General features: G+C 40.8%; 1 protein-coding gene across 20 annotated transcripts in view; it reads right to left on the bottom strand.

Annotated features, from left to right (window-relative positions):
- Nucleotides 1-24,379, bottom strand: part of FUT10 (fucosyltransferase 10) — a 259,413-nt gene extending 235,034 nt beyond the window's left edge. For 17 of the 20 annotated variants that reach the window (XR_014258323.1, XR_014258324.1, XR_014258325.1 and 14 more), the window contains exon 1: nucleotides 1,612-1,836. Coding sequence is in view for 17 of the 20 variants with exons in the window: in XM_082444662.1 (XP_082300788.1) it covers nucleotides 1,612-1,692 (81 nt within the window). In the remaining 3 variants the exon portion in view is untranslated. The other 3 variants (XM_082444652.1, XM_082444651.1, XM_082444650.1) reach the window with 3 other exon arrangements.
- Between the last annotated feature and the right edge of the window lie 19 nt (nucleotides 24,380-24,398).

The following is a 24,398-nucleotide window of genomic DNA, read 5'->3' as shown; positions in this document are numbered from 1 at the left end:
TGTTTATAACTTCAAAGACAAATTTTGCTCCACATTTCTGATCAAAGTCTACTATGTAAGGTATAAGGTCGTATCCAAATAATAGGGACTGGGACTTCCCTGGCAGTCCAGTGGTTAAGACTCCACGCTCCCAATGCAGGGGGCACGGGTTTGTTCCCTGGTCGGGGAACTATGGTCCTACACGCTGCAGGGCGTGGCCTAAAAATTTTTTTTAAATAAAAAAAAAAAACGAATAATAGGGATTGCTTTAAGGAGAGAGATTTCTGAAGCAGAAAACTCCAGCCCCTCCAGTTCAAGCAGGTCCTGGATACCCACCTCCAAGACAGACAAGCAGGGAGCCAGGGGTTTCCTCTGACCAGGATCCCAACCTGGCAGTGGAAGGTGGTGGAAGTACAGTGCAGTACTATCTGCCAAAGTCCTTTGATAAGCATAAGCTCATTCAGTCCTAAGCGAGGAGAAGGGAAGCCCTCCAGAATAACACGCCCAGAGAACACTTCTGTCTCCATCAGTTCCACATCTGAACTACTCACATCCACAAATAATCTTTAAAAGTCCTCTTGGATTTTGAAATGGACAGCTGGTCCTTGAGTGGGTGCTAAAAATATCTCAACTCGTATTTCTACTTCTAATATCACTGTGAAACTTTTATTTTACTTTGAAATCAGCAAATGAAGTTGAGAATAACCAACTAAATGAAATAAATGGGGGGACTGAAGAAACGTTTCAGGTCACTCACCCTACTACAGACAAATTTATTAATGCAGATGTGTGTGTCCTGCAGAGCGACTAGCTTGTCCTCAGAATAGTCACTATTTCTTCAAGAATGGCATCTTTTGGGGACTTCCCTGGTGGCGCAGTGGTTAAGAATCCATCTTCCAATGCAGGGGACACGGGTTCGAGCCCTGCTCCGGGAAGATCCCACACGTTGCGGAGCAGCTAAGCCCACGCACCACAACTATTGAGCCCGCGTGCTGCAACTACTGAAGCCCGTGCGCCTAGAGCCCGTGCTTCACAATGAGAGAAGCCACCGCAATGAGAAGCCCACACACAGCAACGAAGACCCAACGCAGCCAAAATAATTAATTAATTAATTAAAATTAATTTTTAAAAAAACAGAAGGGAATTTCCTGGCGGTCCTGTGGTTAGGACTCTGTGTTTTTCCTGCCGAGGGTGGGGGTTCAATCCCTGGTCAGAAAACTAAGATCCTGCAAGCCACACAGCAGGGCCAAAATAAGAAAACAAAACAAAACAAAACAAAAGAAGAATGGCATCTTTCAGAAGGGATCATGACTTGGAGTAAGCCATCCAATTCTGACCCAATAAGACAGACAGAACTCTACCTTCTGCTACTCTAAAACCAGTACCCTGCAAGAGTCGCAAACTGATCCCCTAACTCACTGATTTTGTTTCTACCTGACACATCCACTCACTAAACCTGACACATCCGCTCACTAAACCTCAGTTTCGTCTGTTAAAAAAGAAAGTATTTTCCTTGCTTTACATAGAAAATCCTGATCCTGAGAGATGATGCAAAAAGTAAAGTACTTGGAGAGAACGGGGTGGGTGGCAAAGGCCCAGGAATCAACACTGCATAACCCAAATTCTTGGTACCTGGAGTGTGACGAGCAGAAAGACAGTAGCCGTGACGCACAGGCAAGATGCCAGAAGCTTCCTCCTCTGAATCCGCACCATGCTGCCCTGCCCTGGGTGACTGGCAGAGGGCTAGCCTGGTTACCAGGTGTTCTCGAGTCGGCCCGCAGCCCAAGACAACTTCACGTGGAGGAACCATCTGGGTGCCAATTTCCTCCACTGCCATTCCTGCTGGGACCTGGTCTCCATGAAGGACTGAGAACTGAGCTTCTGAGTGGGCCTGGCTTGGCATTGAAAGGGGACAGCATGCAGTCTTCTTAAGCGATCATCAGAGCAGCTGGAGGTTCTTTAAACCAGAAGGCATCAAAAAAAAATCTGTAACAAATGAACAATATTTTAGCCATAGTGCAGAAGATTTCATAAATGTAGTCTTGTAGGGTTACCGTGTAGAAACCCAAAGCTTTAAAACTAAAAGGAGCCTTTGAGATCATTTAGACCTAATACCTCACTCACAGATGAGGAAACCAGGACCAGAGAGATGAAGTGACTTGCCCAAGGTCAGAAAGTCCATTACAGGAGAGTGAGAGATCGACAATCAGGTCCCGAGACTAAAATGATGCTTCCACTTAATTTTCCCTGCCATCAGACTTGAATTCCAAAAGTCATTGACATGTAGTCATTTCCTTCTATCTAAGTTTCAAAACAGCAGAGAAGTGGAGCAGAAATAACCAGGACTGTCCACCCACTCCTGTAAAAATTAGGGAGAAAACAAAGTAAAGTTTCAGGCATTGATTAGAAATAGAAATGATCAACTGACCCCAGTTCCCCCCAAGGAAAACAACTTCAGCTACAACATAAGGAATTCAGATTACTGATTTATTTGTTTAGTCCTTTATGGCAAGTGCACTAAAGCAGTGGGTTATATGGGCAGTATGGTTCTCTGGACATCTTGAAATAAGATTTCCATCCATCTGAAATGGATGATCTTTTCCAAAAGTTTTTTAAATGCGCTAAATAGTCCCATAGAATGCCTCTTATTCCCGGGGTTCTCTGAAGTCGAATGTCTTGAGCAAATGACCCTGTGGAGCTCAGAGGAAAGCAAGGGTCAACATTCCAGAGGAAGGGAGTGCTCCAAGGGCTGGTCCTAAGATCTGACTGTACACCTCTCAGATACAGAATTGAAGATACAATGAGAAATACAAAAATGATGTAGAATTCTGGTTAAATGTCTTGGTCTTAAAGGTATGCTCCCCTCTCATGCATCTACCTTAATTAACTTTTAGGTCTAGTCTATTTCTTCTCCTCAGAAACAAAATAACTCTTGGTCTCAGAAACAGCCAAAAGCGCATTTTTCTGCTTTCATCCAGGAAGTCCCGCAATCCACAGCGTCTAAGAGAACGGGCTCTAGAGTCAGCCTGCCAGGATTCAAATCTCAACTCCCCAGCCTCTCCTTGATTCAATTCCCAAAACGTAGATAATAAGGTGCCTAATCAGAGAGTTACTGTGAGAATTCTATGAGATAAAACTGACAAAACACTTATTTCAGAGCCTGACACATAATAAATATCCAAGAAATGTTTGCTATCCTCATGTTTAAATATTATTATAATTTTTATCATAGCTTTAAGTGGAAAATGAAGTTGAATTCATATAAAGTATGATACTGACAGATCAACTGGTACTTCACAAGGAGGAGATACTTTGCCAAAGAAAAAGAGATCACGAATATTTGCTGAGTGACCTATTACGTCCTTTCTTAAGTACTCAGCATGCATGAGCTCATTCAGTCCTCCCAACAACTCATGAAGTAGCAATTTTTAGCCTCGTTTTTAAGGGTAAGAAAACTGAATTTGAAGGAAGTAAAGTAACTTGCCCAAAACTATAACTTTGATGAGTAATACAACCAGAAACTAGTCAGACTCTGAAGTTCACACATTCTTTTTATATTTTGTTAACACAAAGGCTATAAAATTCCCACCAGATAATACTAACACTCACAGCTTGTCTGGCTAAATCACAGAAAAAAACCTGTGTACAATAGCTCTCTGTCAGATGATGTACCAGGGAAAAAAGCATCAAAGTCCAAAAGAACTCGAAAAGCGCCTTTCCTTCTACTCAGTAGATGCTAGTAGCTATTAATCACATAAAATGGGGAGCTAGCACATTTGGGCACCAATCCTAGCTGTCATTTATATGTAATATACATTTGGACAAGTTGCTAAATCTTTCTAAGCCCCAGTTTCTTCACAGTAAAGAATAAATGTTAACTCTCATTATTTCTTTCCCTTTTATAACAGAAAGATTATCTATTTTTCATTTTATATGCAAAAGCAATTTATTATAACTACAATTAATGTAACCCAGATTAGGTAATGAAATAATATTACCACTTTAAATGGATATAAAGCTAAATCATTTTCAAAAGATTTTTCAATATATCACTCCACTTAATCTTATCCATTAACCACTTTGTAATGTAGGTACAGCCATTATTATTATTCTCGGTTCCCACAAATAAGGAAACCGATCCTTGGTAAGTTGAAGTGATTTACCCAAGATCATAGTTTTTAAAGATGACATGGGTCTAGAAATCAGGTCACCTGACTCCAAGATCAGTGGAAAAGAAAGAGAAGGGGAAAATAGTGACAGCTTGTGAAGAGTACAAAAGAGTCAGGAATAAAGGAAACCAAAAGATGGAGAGAGTGTGTGAGGACACAGTTTGGGATATTTTTACAGCTAGTACATGGCTCAGACCTGTCCTCGGGCCTTTTTAAGTCTTTACATGGCTGTACAAATTATGACAGAAGAATTTAAGGTTACAAATTTCCTTCCATCCAAAGAATCTCAATTTAGGTTATATTCCCCAAACCAGAAGTACATAGTATGGTCTCAAGGACTGAGCTGTGGGTAAATACCCACCACTAAAGAATAGAATCAGCTAGTGTAGATGGTATTATGATTTAGAGCAGGCAGCAATCAACCAGGCCTTGGGGCACATCAATCTAATATACGTATGACATTAATTACCTGGGAGTTTGTCATCAAGGAAGCAGTTCCCCGGCTGGTGGGACAGATGGGCTTGCAGAGAGCACCGTGAAGGCCAACAAGCTCCAATACAATGGGACTCCAATGGGTCCCCAAGAAGAAAGCTCCCTTCTGTTTCATCGTTGCCCCCAGGGTGAATCTCAGAGTCCTCCAAGAGAGTGCCCCAGAACACTCCTTCCCAGGCTGGAGTAGTGTGTGTTTGTTCAGACAACCATGTAGATAACATCTGAAATGGACTTACTAACCGACCCTCTTGACCCAAGCACTGAGCTCTGAAATGCATCATACGGCTGTGTGCACGGCCTGGGGCCGGCCATCTGCTGCCCAGAGAGGGGTCTGGAGCTGAGCGTGACCACCTCACACTCCTGCAAGTGCTATTCCATCAAAACCAGCAACACTTTCACTCCAAAATAATTTCAGCGCTGTCCGCTTTAATTTGAATTAAAATGGACAGAAGATAGACTGAACATCTGAAAGTGAACTAGCAGCCTGAGGATGCCAGCTTCAAATGTCAGCCACACAGGGCCGGCCCAAGGTGCAGGTGAAGGGTCTCAGAAATGGGACTAAGAAGATTTCTGCGCTGTGCCTCTGAGTGTAAAATGAGAAGCCAACCCTAGGTGCCACACACCGGGGAGCTCTGGGAAGCCTCCTTGGATCATCTCTCCTCTAGTGATTGGTGAGTCATTTGGGTTAATGAGCGACTGTCTTAACTGAGTTTAAGGGTATACCAGGGAGAGCCTTTCAAAGGAATGTATCTAATTACCAAACTTAAATTATTCACACCAAAGTGCCATTTTCAAATAAGTTGACTCTCCCAACCTGTTTTCATTTTATAATGGGTAAACCCTCAGAGCGTCCCTTTAAGTGGGGTGCTGTCCTGGGAAAAACTGATGACAAGGCAGGCAGATGGGAAGGCCTAAGGCCCTCCGGACAACTCTCCAGGCAATTTTTAACTAACTCTCTTCAACTCTACTTGTCCTCACCTACACTCCTCATCCATTCCTACTTGGTGACTTCAAAAGCTTGATAACTGGGATTTCTACCAGTCTGACCCGCTAGCATCCTCCATTCAGCTGTAGAAATGTTATTGGAATGTAGATTGGATATCTCTCCTCTGATTAAAATCCATCAATGGCTTCCCAAAGAATTCAAGATAAAGACCAAATTCATCAGTTTAGAAAACAAGACTCCCTGGACCCCGCCCTACTTCTCTAGCTTCTACCACACATACCCTTTGTTCTGGCTGTTCCTGGGATAGAGCTCCCTGTTCTGTGCTCTGGCCCCTACCTACAACACCCATACCTCTTTCACTACCATAGCCATTCTCCTGGACGTTCAAGGCTACCTGCTTTGGGAAGGGTTACTCCTCCCCAGTACCAAGTCAGGAGATCTAGATCCATACCTTGTGCTTGTTTCTGTCACAGCAGTGGGGAGAATGCTGGGGGGTTTTAGGAAACTCTTTAAAGCTGCTTTATTGGGTACATATAAAACAACTGTTGAACATTAAAAAGTTGACTAATGTAAACAAAAAAAAAAGTTGACCTGTGTTGTTAATTATCAGAAGACTGTCCCTTGGCCTGATGAGCATGGTGTGATGGTTCCACAGTTTACGCTTTCATCCAGTTTTCTTTATTAACATTTATCTGTGTTAATCTGTTCCTCACCCTTTTTTAATAGACTTCATATTTTGCTGAGTATTTATTTTTAAGTAAAGAGTGCTCTGGCTTGCAGATTTCTGTCTGGGAAGGTGATCCTCTTGGACCAAGCACACATTGCAGGAGAAACAAATAGAGAATAATGAGAGAGAAAGGGATACTGACAGCCTCGTGAATCAAGACTGGTGATTAACGGGGGTGATTAACGGGGGGAAGGAAGTTGTAGCACCAGCACCTTTACTTTTCTATTGCAGAACTGAAGGTGATGCCATTCTTAAATTCTTAAATTCCAGACACATACTGAAGCACTCAAATTATACAGTATTTATACAATCTCACTTAGTGGGTCTACTTAATGTAGAAACTAGATAAAAACAAACCCAGACAGACAACTAAATAAAAAGACTGATATAAAGACCCAAATAAAAGCATTCCAAAAAAATAGGTTTTTTAAATGGAGGAGGGGGTCCAAGACTGGGAAAACTCTGTATCACACTAAGAGCTGAACCAGCGCCTCGAGAATAGGACTTTCTTTCTCCTCTTTTTCCTTGGAAGGTGTTCTTTTTAACTGTTCTTTCTCCAACAAGGGCTTACTGGTTACTCAGTAACAATTTTCCTTCCTGGAAAAAAGTTGTGAATTAAAGTCCCTCAACCGCTTTGATCATTCATGTAATCATGAGTGAGGAACCGATTAACAATGACAAAATCTGGCTAATGTTTCAGATGCCTAAAGACGAAGGGCTGGACCAGATGATCTTCTGAGGTTGCATCCCAAAATTAAGCTCTCTGATCCCATGAATAGTGCCCAAGAGCACCACAAAGAAGAAAAATTAATCAAGTAAAGAGATAGTAATCAAGACAATCCGAGTCATCACAAACTAAAGATTTCTGGAAATATATAAAACAAGAAATATTTCTATGTGACAAGTTTTAGGATTACTTGATCTTTATTCTCCTTTTGAGTAATTCAACATTAACTTCTGAAAACTCAAATTTTATTCTCAAGTAAATAAATATCTGAAAAATACTGTAAATAAAGATAAACTTATTTTTTTTAATTTTTAAAAACTCATGGTCAAGAACCCTATTACAAATGTTTATTGTAGAATGCTGGTAATTGAATTAGGTACTAGATTTCTTACTGAAATCAACTCTTTACATTCCAAATTTAGAGAGCATTTAAATATGGGTTGGAAACGTCTGCAAACTGAGCAATAATTACACATATATGAATCACATCATTGTTTGTCCAAACAGTACGTTCATTTTATTTCCTAACTTTAACCCTAGTTTGAATTTTTTTCAAAAATGCTGTTTTAAGATAAGAAGAATTTAAGCTGAGCCATAGAACAGTAACAGCTGAGACTGTATATTTAAATTCACTGCTACACACTGCCATCTAGCAGGAAGGCAGCAAATGAAGAGTCAGGACAGCAATTTCAAAAATGGGGCAGACGTAAATGATCCTCGGATGCTAGGACATTGCCTCTGGCTTACAGGCAGTAGAGGAAGAAAGTTCTAACACTGAGGCTAGATTGCTGGCTCTGCCCCTTTATTGTGCAAATACCTGGGCTGCTTATTCAATGCAGATAATAGCCAGGACCCACTTAAGAGTCCCCGTTGGGAGACCACGTGGAACAGGCAGGAGAAACAATGCCCTAGTTGTAGAGTGACATCACTAACGAGCCCACCAGTGGTCATGAGCTTCTAGGGTGTCTCATCTTCAGAGAAGGAAGGATGTATAAGGAGATTGAGGTCCTGAAGACCAACTTGCCAGATTCAAAATTACAAGCAGCCCTCAAATGAAATGAACAATCCAAGTCACGACATGCATACTACTCTCCCCGACTATCGCAGGGCGCTGTGACAGTTGGGGCCTGCTGGAGCAAAACAGTCATTTTGCGTGGCATTTGCTGTATATTAAAGAAGCGTTAAAAGAGCCCCCCAAAATGTCTTTAAATCACACCAATGTTCTTTTTATCCATTACACTAGCTGAGTCCTGAGGGCGCTAATCAGGTGCAAAAATACTTAAGAAATGGCTTGCATATGATAAGCAAAGCCTGCAGTGCCGGGGACTCTCGCGGAGCATCTTCTTCGTTAAACAGGCAATGCTCTCTACAGCTCGACAGCCAGAATCGCTCCTACTTCAGCACACAAATTTAGCAACAAGTGATTCTCAGTCAAGACGCGGGGAAGAAGGAAGCCGTTCACAAAGCACAGAGGCGGAGTTAGGTTCTGGAATTGGTGGGGCTGGGAAGATCGTGGCAGACGGGGAGGTACGCGAAAACCTTCCTTGGGAGGCGGGTGGGGGTGGAGGCGACGGGAACCCGCGCGCTTCCCGGGGCTCCCGCCGAGGCCCCTGCTCATCACCTGCCTCCCACCTGTGCTTTTCAGCAGCCAGATGGGTTTGCATCTCAGGCAGTGTCCCTGGAAAGCACTGCCCAAGGTTTCCCAAAGCAGACTTGGATTCCTTCTCAGCACACTACTCCGCCTTCCTCCGACACACACTCCCGTCTGGGCACAAAGAGGTTTCCTACGGCTGTGAGTCCGGTGGGCAGCGTCCCAGCTCCCGCGCGCGTCAGCCAAGTCTCTTTTCGTTTCTCGGCACCGAGACTCTGCTCCCACCAAGCCACTGCTCAAGCCAGGAGAGACCCAGAGGTTCACACTCACCTCGTCACGGAGAAGTAGGCTCCCACGGCCGGCTGCAGCCCCGCGGTTTTTCACTTTCAGTTTGCGCCCGGCCGGAGCTCAGGCGAAGACTCGGAGAGGAGATTTGGGAAAGGGGATAACCCTCGGCGCGTCCAGGCCCAGCGATCCTGGATCCGGGTTTTCATGGATGCCCCGTTTAAAAGCCTGCGGCACCTCGGTTCTGGGGAAACACCCGCCCGCCCCTCACTTGCCAGCCCGGGGCGCACAACCCTCTCAAGTTCCTGAGAGGCTCCTGAGACCCTCTTTCTTCTGCTTCTCAAACTCTAAGAGTGGAGCCCCTTCAAAGTCACCTATTCAGGAAAATTGAGAACCTTTTAAGCAAAGCAGAGGCCTGGGTACCTTTAATCAGCTGCCAGTGTTTGGTGGGCTGAGCAGGATGATCATTTAGCTCTATTTCACTGGAGAAGGAAAACTGACTTTTAGCTACTGAATTCCAAATTCAGAGAACCCAATTAAAATTATTTTGGCCTAGTGTAGACAGGAAGTGATAAACCTAGGGAGGTCTTTCAAGACCTTGGGAGGGCCGGGACTGAGGTGAGGCATCTAGGGATCAAAATTTGAGGAGGGATTGACCCTCAGAGTCATGCACATGCTGGGCACACTTGCAGGAACCTGTCAGTGATTGCTGCCACAGGCCTGCCCCACTCTCCTCCAGGTCCTGAGAGCTCCAGTGCCAAGCACCTCAATTAACTTCTCTGCAAAAGCAGGTTGCTAATAATGATATCAACTTCTAGAAAACACCAAACACAAAGGGAAAGACTGATAAACTGGATGTCATTAAAAGTAAGAAATACTGGGGCTTCCCTGGTGGCGCAGTGGTTGAGAATCTGCCTGCCAATGCAGGGGACACGGGTTCGAGCCCTGGTCTGGGAAGATGCCACATGCCGCGGAGCAACTAGGCCCGTGAGCCACAACTACTGAGCCTGCGCGTCTGGAGCCTGTGCTCCGCAACAAGAGAGGCCACGATAGTGAGAGGCCCGCGCACCGCGATGAAGAGTGGCCCCCGCTCGCCGCAACTAGAGAAAGCCCTCGCACAGAAACGAAGACCCAGCACAGCCATAAATAAATAAATAAAATTTTTTAAAAAAAGGTAAGAAATACTGTTCATCAAAAGACACTATTAAAAGAATTGGAAACAATCCAGGGAGTAGGTGAAGAAATCTGCAATCGATTTATCAAACAAAGAATTCATATTCAGAATAAAGCAAGAACATCTACAGTGCAATAAGGAAAACACAATCCAATAGAAAGGGGGAGGGAAGGAACCAAAGACACACAGCACTTCACCAAAGAGGAATCCAAATAGCCAATGAGTACGTGAAAAGATGCTTAACTTCGTTAACCATCAGGGAAATGCAACTTAACACAACAATGATATACTACTACACACCCACCAAAATGGCTATAGATTTTAAAACTGATAATACAGAGCAAAGGCAAAGATGTGGAACACATGGAACTCTTGTGCACTCTTAGTGGGGGTGTAATTGTTACAGCCACTTTGGAAAACTTGTCTATCAGTATTTACTAGAGTCAAATATGTACTTGCTTTGTGATCCACAATTTTACTCCAAGGTACATGCCTAGAAAACATGCATACATATGTACATCAAAAGACAGGTATACAGGGCCACAAAACACACCTTAACATAATTCAAAGAATAGACATCATACAAAATATGGTCTTAGACCACAATAGAATTAAACCAATTAAATCAGTAACAGAAATATTCTAAAATACTTGGCAATATTTTGGAACATCCCCAGATATTTGAAGATTAAACGACACACTTCTAAATAACACATGGGTCAAAGAAAAATTCTCCAGAGAAATCAAACTATTTCGAACCAAATGAAAATGAAAATATAACCTATCAAAATTTGTGGGATGCAGTGGAAGCAGAGCTTAGAGGGAAAATTGTAACACTGAATTATATCATTGAATGTTAGAAAAGAAAACATCTAAAATCAATATGCTAAGCTTCCACTGTAGGAAACTAAAGAAAGAGGAGCAAATTAAATTCAAAGTAAGCAGAAGAGAAGAAATAATAAAAATTAGAGCAGAAATCAATGAAATTGAAAGCATGGAATTAGCAGAAAATCAATGAAACCAAAAGCTGGTTCTTTGAAAAGATCAATAAAATTGACAAACCTTTACCTAGGCTAACCAGTAAAAAAGCGAGAAGACACAAATTACTAATATCAGAAATAAAAGAGGGGCTATCACTACCAGCCCCATGGACATTAAAAGATAATAAAGGTCAAGAGAATGAGACAAGTCCAGACTAGGAGAAAATATTTGCAAAAGTTATATATGATAGAGTCCGGTTATCCAAAATATACAAAGAACTCTTAACACTCAACAATAAGAAAGCAAACAACCCAATTAAAAAATGGGCAAAAGACCTGGACACATCACCAAGGAAAATATATAGATGGCAGATCAGCATATGAAAAGATGGTCAACATCATGTCATCTTGACTACCGTAATACCTTCCCAACAGCTCCCTGCTTTCACACTTGCCTCCACATGACAGCCAGAGTGATCCTTTCAAATCACAAATCAGGGCTTCCCTGGTGGCGCAGTGGTTGAGAATCTGCCTGCCAATGCAGGGGACGCGGGTTCGAGCCCTGGTCTGGGAAGATCCACATGCCACGGAGCAACTGGGCCCGTGAGCCACAGTTACTGAGCCTGCACGTCTGGAGCCTGTGCTCCGCAACAAGAGAGGCCGTGATGGTGAGAGGCCCGCGCACCGCGATGAAGAGTGGTCCCCACTTGCCACAACTAGAGAAAGCCCTCGCACAGAAACGAAGACCCAACACAGTCATAAATAAATAAATAAATAAATAAAAGACCGTGAATTTCAAAAAAAAATTTTTTTTTAAAAAATCACAAATCATATCATGTCCATATTCCACTCAAAAATAGCCATGTAAAATAAAGTCATGAACTATAAGGTCTTATACGATCTGGCTTTTGGCTACTTCTCCAATTTTCTTTCCCAGTATTCTCCAGCTCACTCATTGCTTTCCACTCACACTGCCCCCTTGCTGTTCCTCAGACACACCAAGCATGCCCAAACTCAGCCCCTTTGGATTTGCTTGTTCATATGCTTAGAATGGTCGTTCCCCAGGCATTTGCATGGCTCACTTTTTACTGTTTCATATTCAGGAAATCGTAGTAGTTTGTGTTTTTCAAGGGATTGTTTCATTTCATCACAATTGTCAGATGTATGTGTGTAAATTTGTTCATAGTATTCCCTTATTATCCATTTGATATCTTTAGTGATATCCCCTGTTCCATTCCTGATATTGGAAATTTATGTCTTTTCTCTTTTTAAATTTGTCAGTCTCTACAAGTTTGTCAATTAATCTTTTCAAAGCACCAGCTCTTTGTTTCACTGATTTTCTCTATTTTCCTGTTTTCAATTTCAATGATTTCTGTCCCTATCTTTATTATTCCTCCCTTCTGCTTGCTTGCGGTTGATTTTGCTCTTCTTTCTCTTGGTTCTTGAGTCAGAAGCTTAGATTATTGGTACTTTTCCTCTTTCCTGATGTATTTGCATTTAATGCCATAAATTTTTCTCTCAGCACTGCATTAGCTGTGTCCCACAAATTTTGAGATGTTGTATTTTTAATTTTCATTCAGTTCAATGTATGTGTTGATTTCCCTTGGGACTACATTGATTATTTATAAATATATTATTTACTTTCCACGTGTTTGGAAAATTTCCTGTTATTCTTCCAGTTATTAATTTCTAGTCTGATTCCATTGTAGGCAGATAACATACTCTGTATGATTTCAATTCTTTTTAAATTTGTTGAGGTTTGTTTTATGGCTCAGGATATGGTCTATCTTGGTATATGTTCCATGTACACTTGAAAAGAATGCATTCTATTGTTGAATGGAGTAATTTATAAATGTTGATTAGATCCCATTGGTTCATGGTGTTGTTGAGGTCTTCTATATGCTTGCTGCTTTTCTGTCTAGTTGTTCTATCAATTATTGAAGTGTTCAGCTAAAATTGTGCATTTGTCTATTTCTTCTTTCAGTTCTATCAGTTTTTGCTGTATATATTGAGCAGCTCTTTTGTTTGGTGCATACACATTTAGGTTTGCTTTATTTCCCTTTACATTTCTTTACCCTTCACCATTTATAACATAATTGTCTTAAGTACTTCCTCTACATACATTTAGAACCACATTAAACAATGTTATAACTTTTGCTTTAACTGTCAAACATAATTTAGAACATTCAAGAAGAGAAGCAAAACCTACTGTATTTATCCATAATTTTTCTTACCACGTTCTTTCTTCCCTCCTGATATTCCAATGTTGATCATTTTTGTTTAGAGAACTTTCTTTACCCATTCTTTTAGGATACATTTACCAGCGACAAATTCTCTTAGTTTTTCATCTCAGCATGTCTTGATTTCTCCTTCATTCCATATTTTTACTGGTTATAGGATTCTAGGTTGGGGTTCTGTCCCATTTCAGAGTTGGGACCAAAATCTTAGGGGCATTTTCTTCTTTTGTCATCTCTGTCATAGTATCTGACCCAGACCTTGTGGATTCACAGACACATCTAACTCAAATGTAGTCCTGCTTGGGAGATGTCCAGAGCTTTAATCTGTTTTACTAGTATTTTTTATTTTTTAAAGGTGGCTTACTGCTCTGACCCCCAGTTGCACACATGTCCTTTTTTTTTACCAGGTGGCATAAAGGTTGGAGGCATTGTGACAGGCGGGGAATAAAAGTTCTCTAAAACCCCCAACCCCCTACAAAGGCTTATATTCTTTTACATTTTTAGGAGTTGTATAGTCTTGTATTTTACCAAAAACCGTGTTGGGGATAACTTGCATCTTATCTGACCAAATGACTTTCAGAACCTTATATGGTGTCTGGAGCTTTAATTTTCCCCAGGTTCACTGTCCATCTTTTTTTTTTTTCCCCATATGTTTCAGCAAAGCCTACAAAGTGTCCTGCAACAGAGGTAAGTCTTCACGTGTTAATATTATATCATTAATGTAACTGGCCTGTTTTACTAATGTGAGGAAGGAGATCAGGGGCAGGTCTTGGGTAACCATCCCAAGACATATGGGTAACCTGTGTAGGTAACCTGGGGGAAGCACTTGAAAGGTTTATTATTGTCTTTCCCACGTGAAGGCAAGTTGATCTTAGTTATCAGAAATGTGTACTTGTTGGAGCTTTTTTTTTTTTATAAATCTCTTTGAAGGTGAAGTACCTTTGTTTTGTAGAAACACCTTTGTAAAAGCATCACAGTAAAACAATAACTGTCTGTAAATGATAAAAGACTTTAAAATAGCCATGGTTAAAGAGCTGATAAAAACTTTTTAAACACAAAATCTTTGTATTCTAGGCAGACTATATTAAAGGTAAAGAAAAACCTTTGTTCACAATTTTTTAAAAAGCAGAGTAATAATCTAAGAAAATTTTATTCTTTTAACAGGGAGAAAACCAAATTTTAATTTTGTACCATGCACTTTTGACATTTTTTCTTAAATTTAAATAATTTAGTTTAATCTTAGCTTGACCACAAATAAATTTTTTAAAGGTTTTTCCTTCACAAATCTTTTGATTTTTACAAAACTTGTGATTTTACAAATCTTTTGTGATTTCCATAAACATTTTGTAACTTTTTATATCTCATTAGGTTTCGTCTTTTTTTAAATTTTGAAATAATAATTTTATTTTAGGACAAAATTATTATCTTTTTAATGTAAAACATGTCCTTTATATCTGTGGACAAAAAGATGCCTGACATTCCAGTAAACAACAAATGTTCCCCACCATCAGTCCATCAGCTACCACAGTCTCCCCTGATGGTGTACCCTGAGGGGAACTCAGGATGGAGGAAAACAGGATACTGGCCCTAGATACTTAAGTGCGTATCAGTGGAAAAATTTCAGTGAACCCAGACGCTTGCATCTTCCCATACATAGAAAAGCACTAAAATCATTAACTTGAGATGTCTGTTTTTGTGATTAGCAGTAATCTTTTGAGGTTTGACTACACAGTTTTTGTGTTTGTTTTGGTTTGTTTGTTTGTTGCAAAAACTCCTATATTTAGGCTCCTCCCTTACCTCTTCGCAACAGTTCCTCACTAATGCCCTCCAATAAAACATAATTCTCAGCTTTTACGTTGTGCAACTTTTTTTATCGAAAAACAAAACACATTTTATTTTCTTTACCAGAAGTGCATCTCACCCTTCTTTTACCAGAAACACACATTCTACTATTTATATACACTGATTTTTTTTCATCCTTATTGTTTCTACTAGCTTTGTAAAAAAAAAAAAAAAAAAAAAAGGAAAACAAAACCTTAGTTCTTTTACAAATTGATTTTGGCAAGAGAACTTTTATGAAAAAGCCCTCCACCCACTCACCCATCCCCTTTTTTTTTAGTATCTATGGGCAATGTTTTGTTTAACTCCTGGGGTGTTTACATTTTAAAAACATGGTAAGGTTTACAACCACAAGGGACAGAGAAAAAAATGTAAGTTTTCTCCTAGGCTTTGGGGTAATTGTTATTTAAAGTTTCCCTTTGTATTAGGAGTCAGATGGCAAGAGGCTTTTTGTTCTTTTCTCATCAATCACTGCAACATCCTCCCCTTTGTTTTCTTCTTCTTCCTAGAAACTCCACCTTTTAGTATCCTAACCAGGTTTGTCACAAGCTCAGGTCTCTAAACTTACCAACCTGCTCTCCCAGCCTGTGTGTCGGCCCAGAGCTAGCAGAGCCGTGGATACTGCACATCCTTCCGTACCTCAGCTCTTCCTCTAACGTTTTAACTTTCATTTCAGCCTCTAGTTGGGCATCGATGTCCAGCCCGAACTGCCCCCAGTAGAGGCCAGCCCCCTGTGGCAGCCACAAGTTTCCCTTCTTTGTCACAGGGCACTCTGCACAGTTCCTTAAACAGCGCATGGCAGCAGCCGGCGTTCTCAGGGCGCCCCCGTACTCCTGCATTGGCCCACAGGCATCCCACACATCGGCCACGCCCGCCCACGGAGAGGTGGAGGGCCCACCTGGGATCTCCCCTGTGGATCCCTCTTTCCTACAGCCCATTTCTTTGGTCTCCTGGCTCACTCTTCCGCTGTTGGTTCGCAGCCTCCCAGGGAGCTTCCTGGGTGAAACGTGAAATCACCACCCCACCCCAGCACCACCGCCACCATAAGCAGGCAAGGGAGAAACCAAAGAGGCAGACCGCTCCAGACTGGTGGGCAGCAGGTTCAGTAAGCAAAGGAACTTACATCGGAGGCTGTAAGACAAGCAGATTTCCGTACCCACCCACCAAATCTTACAAGTTTACGCAGAAGATTACCTGGGCTTGGTCATGTACACAGTCCATGTGGTCTCAACATTGCATGACTGTCTCCAGGCTGTGTCCCTGGGCAGCTTCGAGATTGGGGAAGGCAAGCGGAGGGCACATTTCAAGGACAGGGGAGGGAGTGAGCAGCCGCTGAATGCCCGGGTCCAGCTTGAAGGCCAAACCTGGGGTCACGTCTTTCTGATGACCTTTCCCAACACATGGCTATGATGTCATCCAACATATTCTTACATCCTTCCTATTTCACGCAAAATGATATTTAAATCATGAAACTTAATCAGATTCAAAATCAGATTGGTTTTTGGTGAGGATACTTCATAAGTGGAGTTGTGTAGATTGCATATATCATATCAGAATAAGAATTTTGGTTTATCCTCTCCATCTGTGATTTTATGATTGATGGGGTACTTTGGACATTCTGCTGATGTAAAATGGTATCTAGTTATATTTGTAATTCACGTTTCACAATTATAAATTAGAATGAGCACATCGTTTCCTGTGTTAATTGACCATCTGTGTTTCTTTTCCTGTGATGTACCTATTCACATATTTTGTCCACTTTCTGTTGATGTTTCTCTTTTTTATTGATTAGTAGAAATTCATCATGTGTTCAGGATTCTAATTCTTCTTCAATAATATACATTTCAAATTGCTTATAGTCTGTTTTTTCTTTTCATTTTATTATGACTTTTTAAAAATAAATTAAGTAATTAATTTTTATTTTTGGCTGTGTTGGGTCTTTGTTGCTGCGTGCGGGGTTTCTCTAGTTGTGGTGAGCGGGCGCTACTCTTCGTTGTGGTGCGCAGGCTTCTCATTGTAGTGGCTTCTCTTGTTGCAGAGCACGGGCTATAGGTGCGCAGGCTTCAGTAGTTGTGGGCATGGGCTCAGTAGTTGTGTCGCTCAGTCTCAGTAGTTGTGGTGCACAGGCTTAGTTGCTCCGCGGCATGTGGGATCTTCCTGGACCAGGGATCGAACCTGTGTCCCCTGCATTGGCAGGCGGATTCTTAACCACTGCGCCACCAGGGAAGTCCCTTTATTATGACTTTTAATGCCCACAAGCCTTTCATTTTTGTGAAAGGTCATAATTACTAATCTTTTCCTTTATGGTCTGTGCTATTTGTATCCTAATTAAGAAATCTTTTTCTACATTGAGATCATAATGATATCCTCCTCTATTTTCTTTTTAATATTTTGTTTTCACATTTAGGTCTTTATTCTTCTATGAAATAAATTTTTATATGTATAATACAATATCCAATTTTATCTTTTTCCACATGAATGACCCATTGTCCCAACACAACTTATTCATAATTCATCCAGTCTGCACTAATCAGCAATGCCACCTCTGTCATATATTGGCTTTCCTTCTATGAGTAGAAATGTTTCTGGTTCTCTGTCCTGTTCCACTATTCTCTTTCTAAAACTTGGTGACATTGCACATTGCTGCAAATACTATATCTTTAAAATAAATTTTAATATCTTGTCAGGAAATGGTATTCACCTTGTTCATCTGTTCCGTGCCTCACAATTAGGTGTTTTGTAGCAGGACAGCTATCTCCCTTGAAGGTGGTTGATATTACCATTGTTAAAAATTATCAAGAAAGGCTCCAAAGTAGTCTAACTTATTTCTGACCCACCCTACTACCAAGAACAATTGTTAAAGCTGACAGAATATGATGAAAAGATGACAAAATATGAACACTTGTCAGGCTTACATCCTGAAGGGAAGGGAAAGCCAGAGAGGTGAGCCCACTTATACCCTCAAGGAACCTACATTTTGAAGGTGGCATCCCAAAGGCCTAGAAGGTGAGCAGAAATATGTAGCTGAAAGGATGTTGAGATGCTGAGCAAAGCTTTCAACAGTTTCACAGGGCTGTGGAGAGGAAAAATGGTCCAGGAACCACTGAAAAGGAGGGCAATATATAACTGACTATAATACAATTTAAGAGACATATGAGACATGTTGAAAAGTTCTAACAGAAGTGTCTTAGTCAATTTTCTACTGATAATAATTGCAATGATAACTCATTCCATAACGTTTTTTTCTTAATACATAGAGCTTTAAGATGACAGGATATTTTTTTAAAAACTATTTCAATTTATAACAATATTTCTGGTAGGGGATATGATAGGATAATCAATAAAGCACTTCTCAAGATTAAAAATATATTACATTAGGATAAAATTCTGTTGAGGAAATAGAATATATTTTTGTTCAAGAAGAAGGGGAACTATATAATATTTCTGACTGTTAGGGTTTATTCGGTTTTTGTTAATTAAAGATTTTGGTTTTCAAATCTCTATGATACTTAGGTTCCAAGAATCTAAATGTAATCTTCTAAAATGCCCATGTTTATAATATACCATAAATTACATAATTTTAACTATTTAAATTTACGATGAACATTCCTCGGTATCAGTTTAATAATGTGTGATGGAGCACACAGTTTTCCAGAGTCATTTTAGGGAGCAGCCCGGAAAAAAAGGTCAACGTTACAGCTCTAAGGTGATCTCACCAGGTTCACGGTTTTAAATGAGCTCCAAATGTATATCCATAGTGCTATTTCTCCCCTGAATCCAGAGTTGTATACTAACCGCCTTTTCAGCATTTTCACTTGGATATCTAATTTGGCATTTTGAACTTAGCAAGTCCAAAACTGACCACCCACCGAATCTGCACACTTCCCAGCACACTCTGGTCACCTAGCTAGGTGCTCAGACCCCAAATGGCAGAGTCATCATTGACTCTTTGCTTTCTCTCACATTCCACATCCAATCCATCTGCAAATCTTGTGAACCATACCTTAAAAATATATCCTACTACCTTCTAACTACCTAAATTCAACCGCTGTTAACATTTGGTGCCATTTGCTTGGCCATTCTTTCTCTGTTGGTCTATGTGTGTGTTTGTGCATATGTCTGTATACACACACACACACACACACACATCCCTACACATACATATTTTTTCCTGTTTCTTTTAGATCCTTTGCATTTCCATATACACTTCACAATCAGCTTGTCAAATTCTATAACCATCTTATTGGGATTATGATTTAGAAGGCACCGGATCTATAGATCAAGCAGTGGAGAACAGATTTCTTAATGATAGTGAAACATTCAAGTCTTGAACATGATATATCGTTCCACTAAAAAAATTGTCTCGACAAAGTTTTTGAAGTAGAAATCTGGTGTCAGGACTTTTGAAAGCCTCCAGTTTGTTTTACTGTGAAGGCGAGGCTGACTACACTTGTGCCTAATTCGGCCCCAGTCTGCTCCCCAGTCTCATGTCCTTCCTCTCTCCCCTTTTCTCACCACCCTCTGGCCCACACGTTCCCCGTGCTACTCCTTGATCACTCCAAGCATCTTACCTCTGGGACTCTGCATTTGCTCTTTATTTGCCTTTACAGATACTCATACGTTTTCATATGACTTATTCCCTCACTTCACTGAGGTTCCCTAGATATCATTTCCTCTGAATCCTTCTCTGATTACCCATTCTAAAAGAGCATCGCCCTTTCCACCTCTGTTCACTGACCTAGCTTTATCATTTTTTAAAATAACATTACTACTGCCTGACATCACATCATATAATTTGTTTATTTGCTTACTATCTGTCTCCTTGCTACCAAGTAAGCTCCATGAGGGCATAGATCCTATTTTTTTTTTCACTGCTGCATCTCTAGCACCTAGAACTGTATCTGGCACATAGCAGGTGCTCCAAATTATTTGATGAATTAACTAAAGGCTTTTGGAAGGAGGAGTGAAAGAAAACATTTACTTCTCACTTAACAGGCTTTAGAAAATAAACTAGCCTGCATTCTTGTATTACTTGTAATTATTTTTTTAAAAATATTTCTCACTTTGAGGATGTTTCTACATTCTGCATTTCCATTTGAAGTCCTCACTCTTTAGGAGGAAAACTTGTTAAGAGCCATTTCTAAGGTTGGTTGCAAGTCAAGATTATTTACCAAAAAACTGTTACAACTAAAAAACGAACTCAGGGGGCTTCCCTGGTGGCGCAGTGGTTGAGAATCTGCCTGCCTATGCAGAGGACACGGGTTCGAGCCCTGGTCTGGGAAGATCCCACATGCCGCGGAGCAACTAAGCCCGTGCGCCACAACTACTGAGCCTGCGCGTCTGGAGCCTGTGCTCCGCAACAAGAGAGGCCACGATAGTGACAAGCCCGCGCACCGCGATGAAGAGTGGCCCCCACTCCCCGCAACTGGAGAAAGCCCTCGCACAGAAACGAAGACCCAACACAGCCAGAAATAAATAAATAAATAAATAAATAAATAAATAAATAAATAAAAAAAGAACTCAGTAAGTTGCAGAATACAAAATCAATATACAAAAACCTATTGCATTTCTATACACTAATAATGAACTATCAAAAAGAGAAATTAAGAAAACAATCCCATCTACAATTGCATCAAAAAGAAAAAAATACCTAGGAATAAATTTAACCAAGGAAGTGAAAGATCTGTACACTAAAACTGTAAGACATTAATGAAAGAAACTGAAGAAAATGCAAATAAATGGAAAGATATTCTGTGCTTATGTATTAGGAGAATTAATATTATTAAAGTGTCCATCCTACCCAAAGCAATCTACAAATTCAGTGCAATCCCTATCAAAATTCCAATGGCATTTTTCAGAGAAATAGAACAATCCTAAAATTTGTATGGAACCACAAAGACCCCAAATAGCCAAAACAATCTTGAGAAAGAAGAACAATGCTGGAGATATCATGCTCCCTGATTTCAAACTATATTATGAAGTTATAGTAATAAAAAACCAGTATGTTATTGGCATGAAAACAAACACACAGATCATTGGAACAGAATACAAAGCCCAGAAATAATCCATGCTTATACGGTCAATTTACAACAAAGAGTGAAGAACATACAATGAAAAAAGGACTATCTCTTCAATAAATAGTGCTGGGAAAACAGGACAGCCACATTCAAAAGAGTAAAACTGGACGACTATCTTACACCACACACAAAAATCAACCCAAAATGGATTAAAGACTTGAATGTAAGACCTAAAACCATAAAGCTCCGAGAAGAAAATGTAGGTGGTAAGCTCCTTGTCATCAGTCTTGGCGATGATTTTTCAGATCTGACACCAAAAGGAAAGGCAACAGGAGCAAAAACTAACAAGTGAGACTACACTAAACTAAAAAGCTTCTGCACAGCAAAGGAAACCATCAACAAAATGAAAAGGCAGCCTACTAAAAGGGAAAACATACTTGCAAATCATGTTTGATAGGGGGTTAAAATCCAAAATATATTTTTAAAAAACTCATACACCTCAATAGCAAATAAAACCCACAAACAATCTGATTAAAAAATGGGCAGAATATCTGAATAGACATTTTTCCAAAGAAGACACACAAGATGGCCAACAGGTACATGAAAAGATGCTCAACATAACTAATCATCAGGGAAATGCAAATCAAAGCCACAATGAAATACCCTCTCACTCACACAAGTGTTGGTGAAAATGTGGAGAAAAGGGAACCCTCTTGCACTGTTGGTGGGAATGTAAATTGGTGCAGCCACTGTGGAGAACAATATGGAAGCTCCTCCAAAAATTAAAAATAGAACCACCATGTGATCCATAATTCCATTTCCGGGTATTTATCCAAAGAAAATGAATACACTAACTCAAAAAGATGTATGCACTCCCATATTCATTGCAGTATTATTTACAATAGCCAAGATATGGAAACAACCTAAGTGTCTATTGATGGATGAATTTAAAAAGAAAATGTAGTATATATGTACAATGGAGTATTACTCAGCCATAAAAAATGAAACCCTGCCATTTGCAACAACATGGATGGACCTTGAGAGCATTACGCTAAGTTAAATAAGTCAGAGAAAGACAAATACCCTATGATCTCACTTACATATGGAATCTCAAAACAAAATAACAGAGCTCATACAGAGAACAGATTGGTGGTGGCCAGAGGGGAGGGGTCGGATGGGGGCAAAATGCTCCAAGGGGGACAAAAGGCACAAACTTTCAGTTATAAAATAACTAAGTCATGGGGAGATTATATATATACATATGTCATGGGGATATATTATAACATATAATCAGCATGGTGACTGTAGTTAATCATACTGTTCCAAACTTGAAAGTTGCTAAGAGAGTAGAATTTTTTTAAAAAATCAGAATTAGTCTGTATTCTAAAACACACACACACAATCTGTACCAATTAAACACAATAAAGTTGAAAGGAGATATAAGTTAGGTTTTCTTTTTTTAAACAGACAATAGTAAAATACTAGTCAACTCACTATACACAAAAATAATGAACAGCAGCTTTGCATTAAAATCTCCAAAATCTTACTCATAACATTTCATGTAATGTTATATGTCAATTACACCTCAATTTAAAAAAATTATTTATGGGACTCACCTGTTGGGGGTGACAAGGGATGGAGTGTTATAGTAAATCATACTGAAAACATACACTATTTCCCCTACTTAATTCAGGGAGTGTGCTGCAGTCCAGGTGGTGAGTCTCGTCCAGCTTTGGAGTTCTTCCACATTTTCCAAACTTCCAATCAAGTTTTAACTTGATTTTACTAACATAAAAGGGTACGGGTATTTATAGTATGACTTTCCTCTGGTCTCTAAACCAGCCTTGCATAAGGCAGTAGGCTAGTGAGAAGCATCACACTGGTTTTTTAGGAAGCAATGTAAACTATGCTTTTAACATACTGTTACCAAGTCCAAGCCCGGTGCATGGCAGGCCAATGAATCAAAAGCTGAGTTACTGAAGCAAGGAAGAGCAATTATATTCGGAAAGCCGGCGGATGGAGAAGATAGTGGACAAAGGCTTTCTTTACACTAAAAGGGGAAGGGGTGTGGCAGATTGCTGCAAACTTCTTGGGGCCAGAATCCTTTGTTCTTGCAGCCGTCCACTAGGTCAGGTCAGGAGGCTCCTATTAGCCTCCAACAAGGCAAACGTTACTCTCTGCTCTGCAACTTTTTATCTCTATATGAATGGGAAAGGGTTACACCTTTAAAGGTCAGAGCCTTGAGGATGGGCTCTCCCGCATATTTCAGGCTACAGGCAACATTCTTTTAGTTATTAAGGTGTAGCAAAAGAAAGAGAATACAAAGGTGAACGTAAAGGAAGACTCCAATATGGAGTCACATTTGTTCTTCTCAGTTACAATAATACCTGCAGTCCTTGCATACACCCATTTTTCTAATGGGAAACAGTTTTGCTAAAGGTTGACTGACGTTCCCCAAAACATCTAGTAACTGAAGTTGGTTTTTATAACCTAAATTTGGCTCCCCAAACCAGTGCTAAATCAATGCTTTCTAACAGGGTGGTTCTAATGCCTAGTTTTCATCTGCATGCAACAAAATTATACTATTTATGATACACTAAATTATTTTATAATGTGATACGCAAACTAAGGGCCATCCTTATTCTGGGATTGTGCCTTTCTTACTCTACTGGTATTGAAGTGGCTTTTCTTTTGAAAAACGGTATGAGCTAGTAAAGATTTTCTTCTTCCCCTGTCAAAAGAAAAAGCGGGGGGGAAAAAATCTATTGTTTTTTAAATATCTGACCCAGGAATTTCGAAAGTCAGGACCCAATACCACACCAAACAAAGGGGGGTAAGTGCGGAAGCGAGGGTTTTAAGTCTAAAAAGCCCGCGTTTGAGGTCCACAGACTGGGCGAAGGAGCGAGAACACTGCAGCCCCGACGGCCCGGAGCTGAGGCCCCGCCGGCGGCGGTGCGCGCCCCGCGGAGGGAAGGCCCAGCGGGCGGGGCCGGCGGCTAACACTCAGGGACCGTCAAACCGCTCGCTGGACAGGGGCGCTCCCGGCGCTCTCGGCCTCCGCCCTTCGAAATGCCGCCGGCTCCTGCGCGGGCTCCCACGGGCCCTTAGCCGGGTTTACAGTCCCAAGGGGAGCCGGGGACAAGACCTAAGCGGTACGAGCGCGCGGTGACAGTCCGGTGGCGGCGGTGACCTGGCGGCGGGCGCGGAAGTTAGACCGACAAAGGGCGCTGCGCAA

This window comes from Balaenoptera physalus (assembly GCF_965194825.1).
Source record: "Balaenoptera physalus genome assembly, chromosome: 21".
NCBI lineage: Eukaryota > Metazoa > Chordata > Mammalia > Artiodactyla > Balaenopteridae > Balaenoptera > Balaenoptera physalus.
The sequence above is the reverse complement of the archived record's forward strand: the minus strand, read 5'-3'. Positions and strand labels throughout refer to the sequence as shown.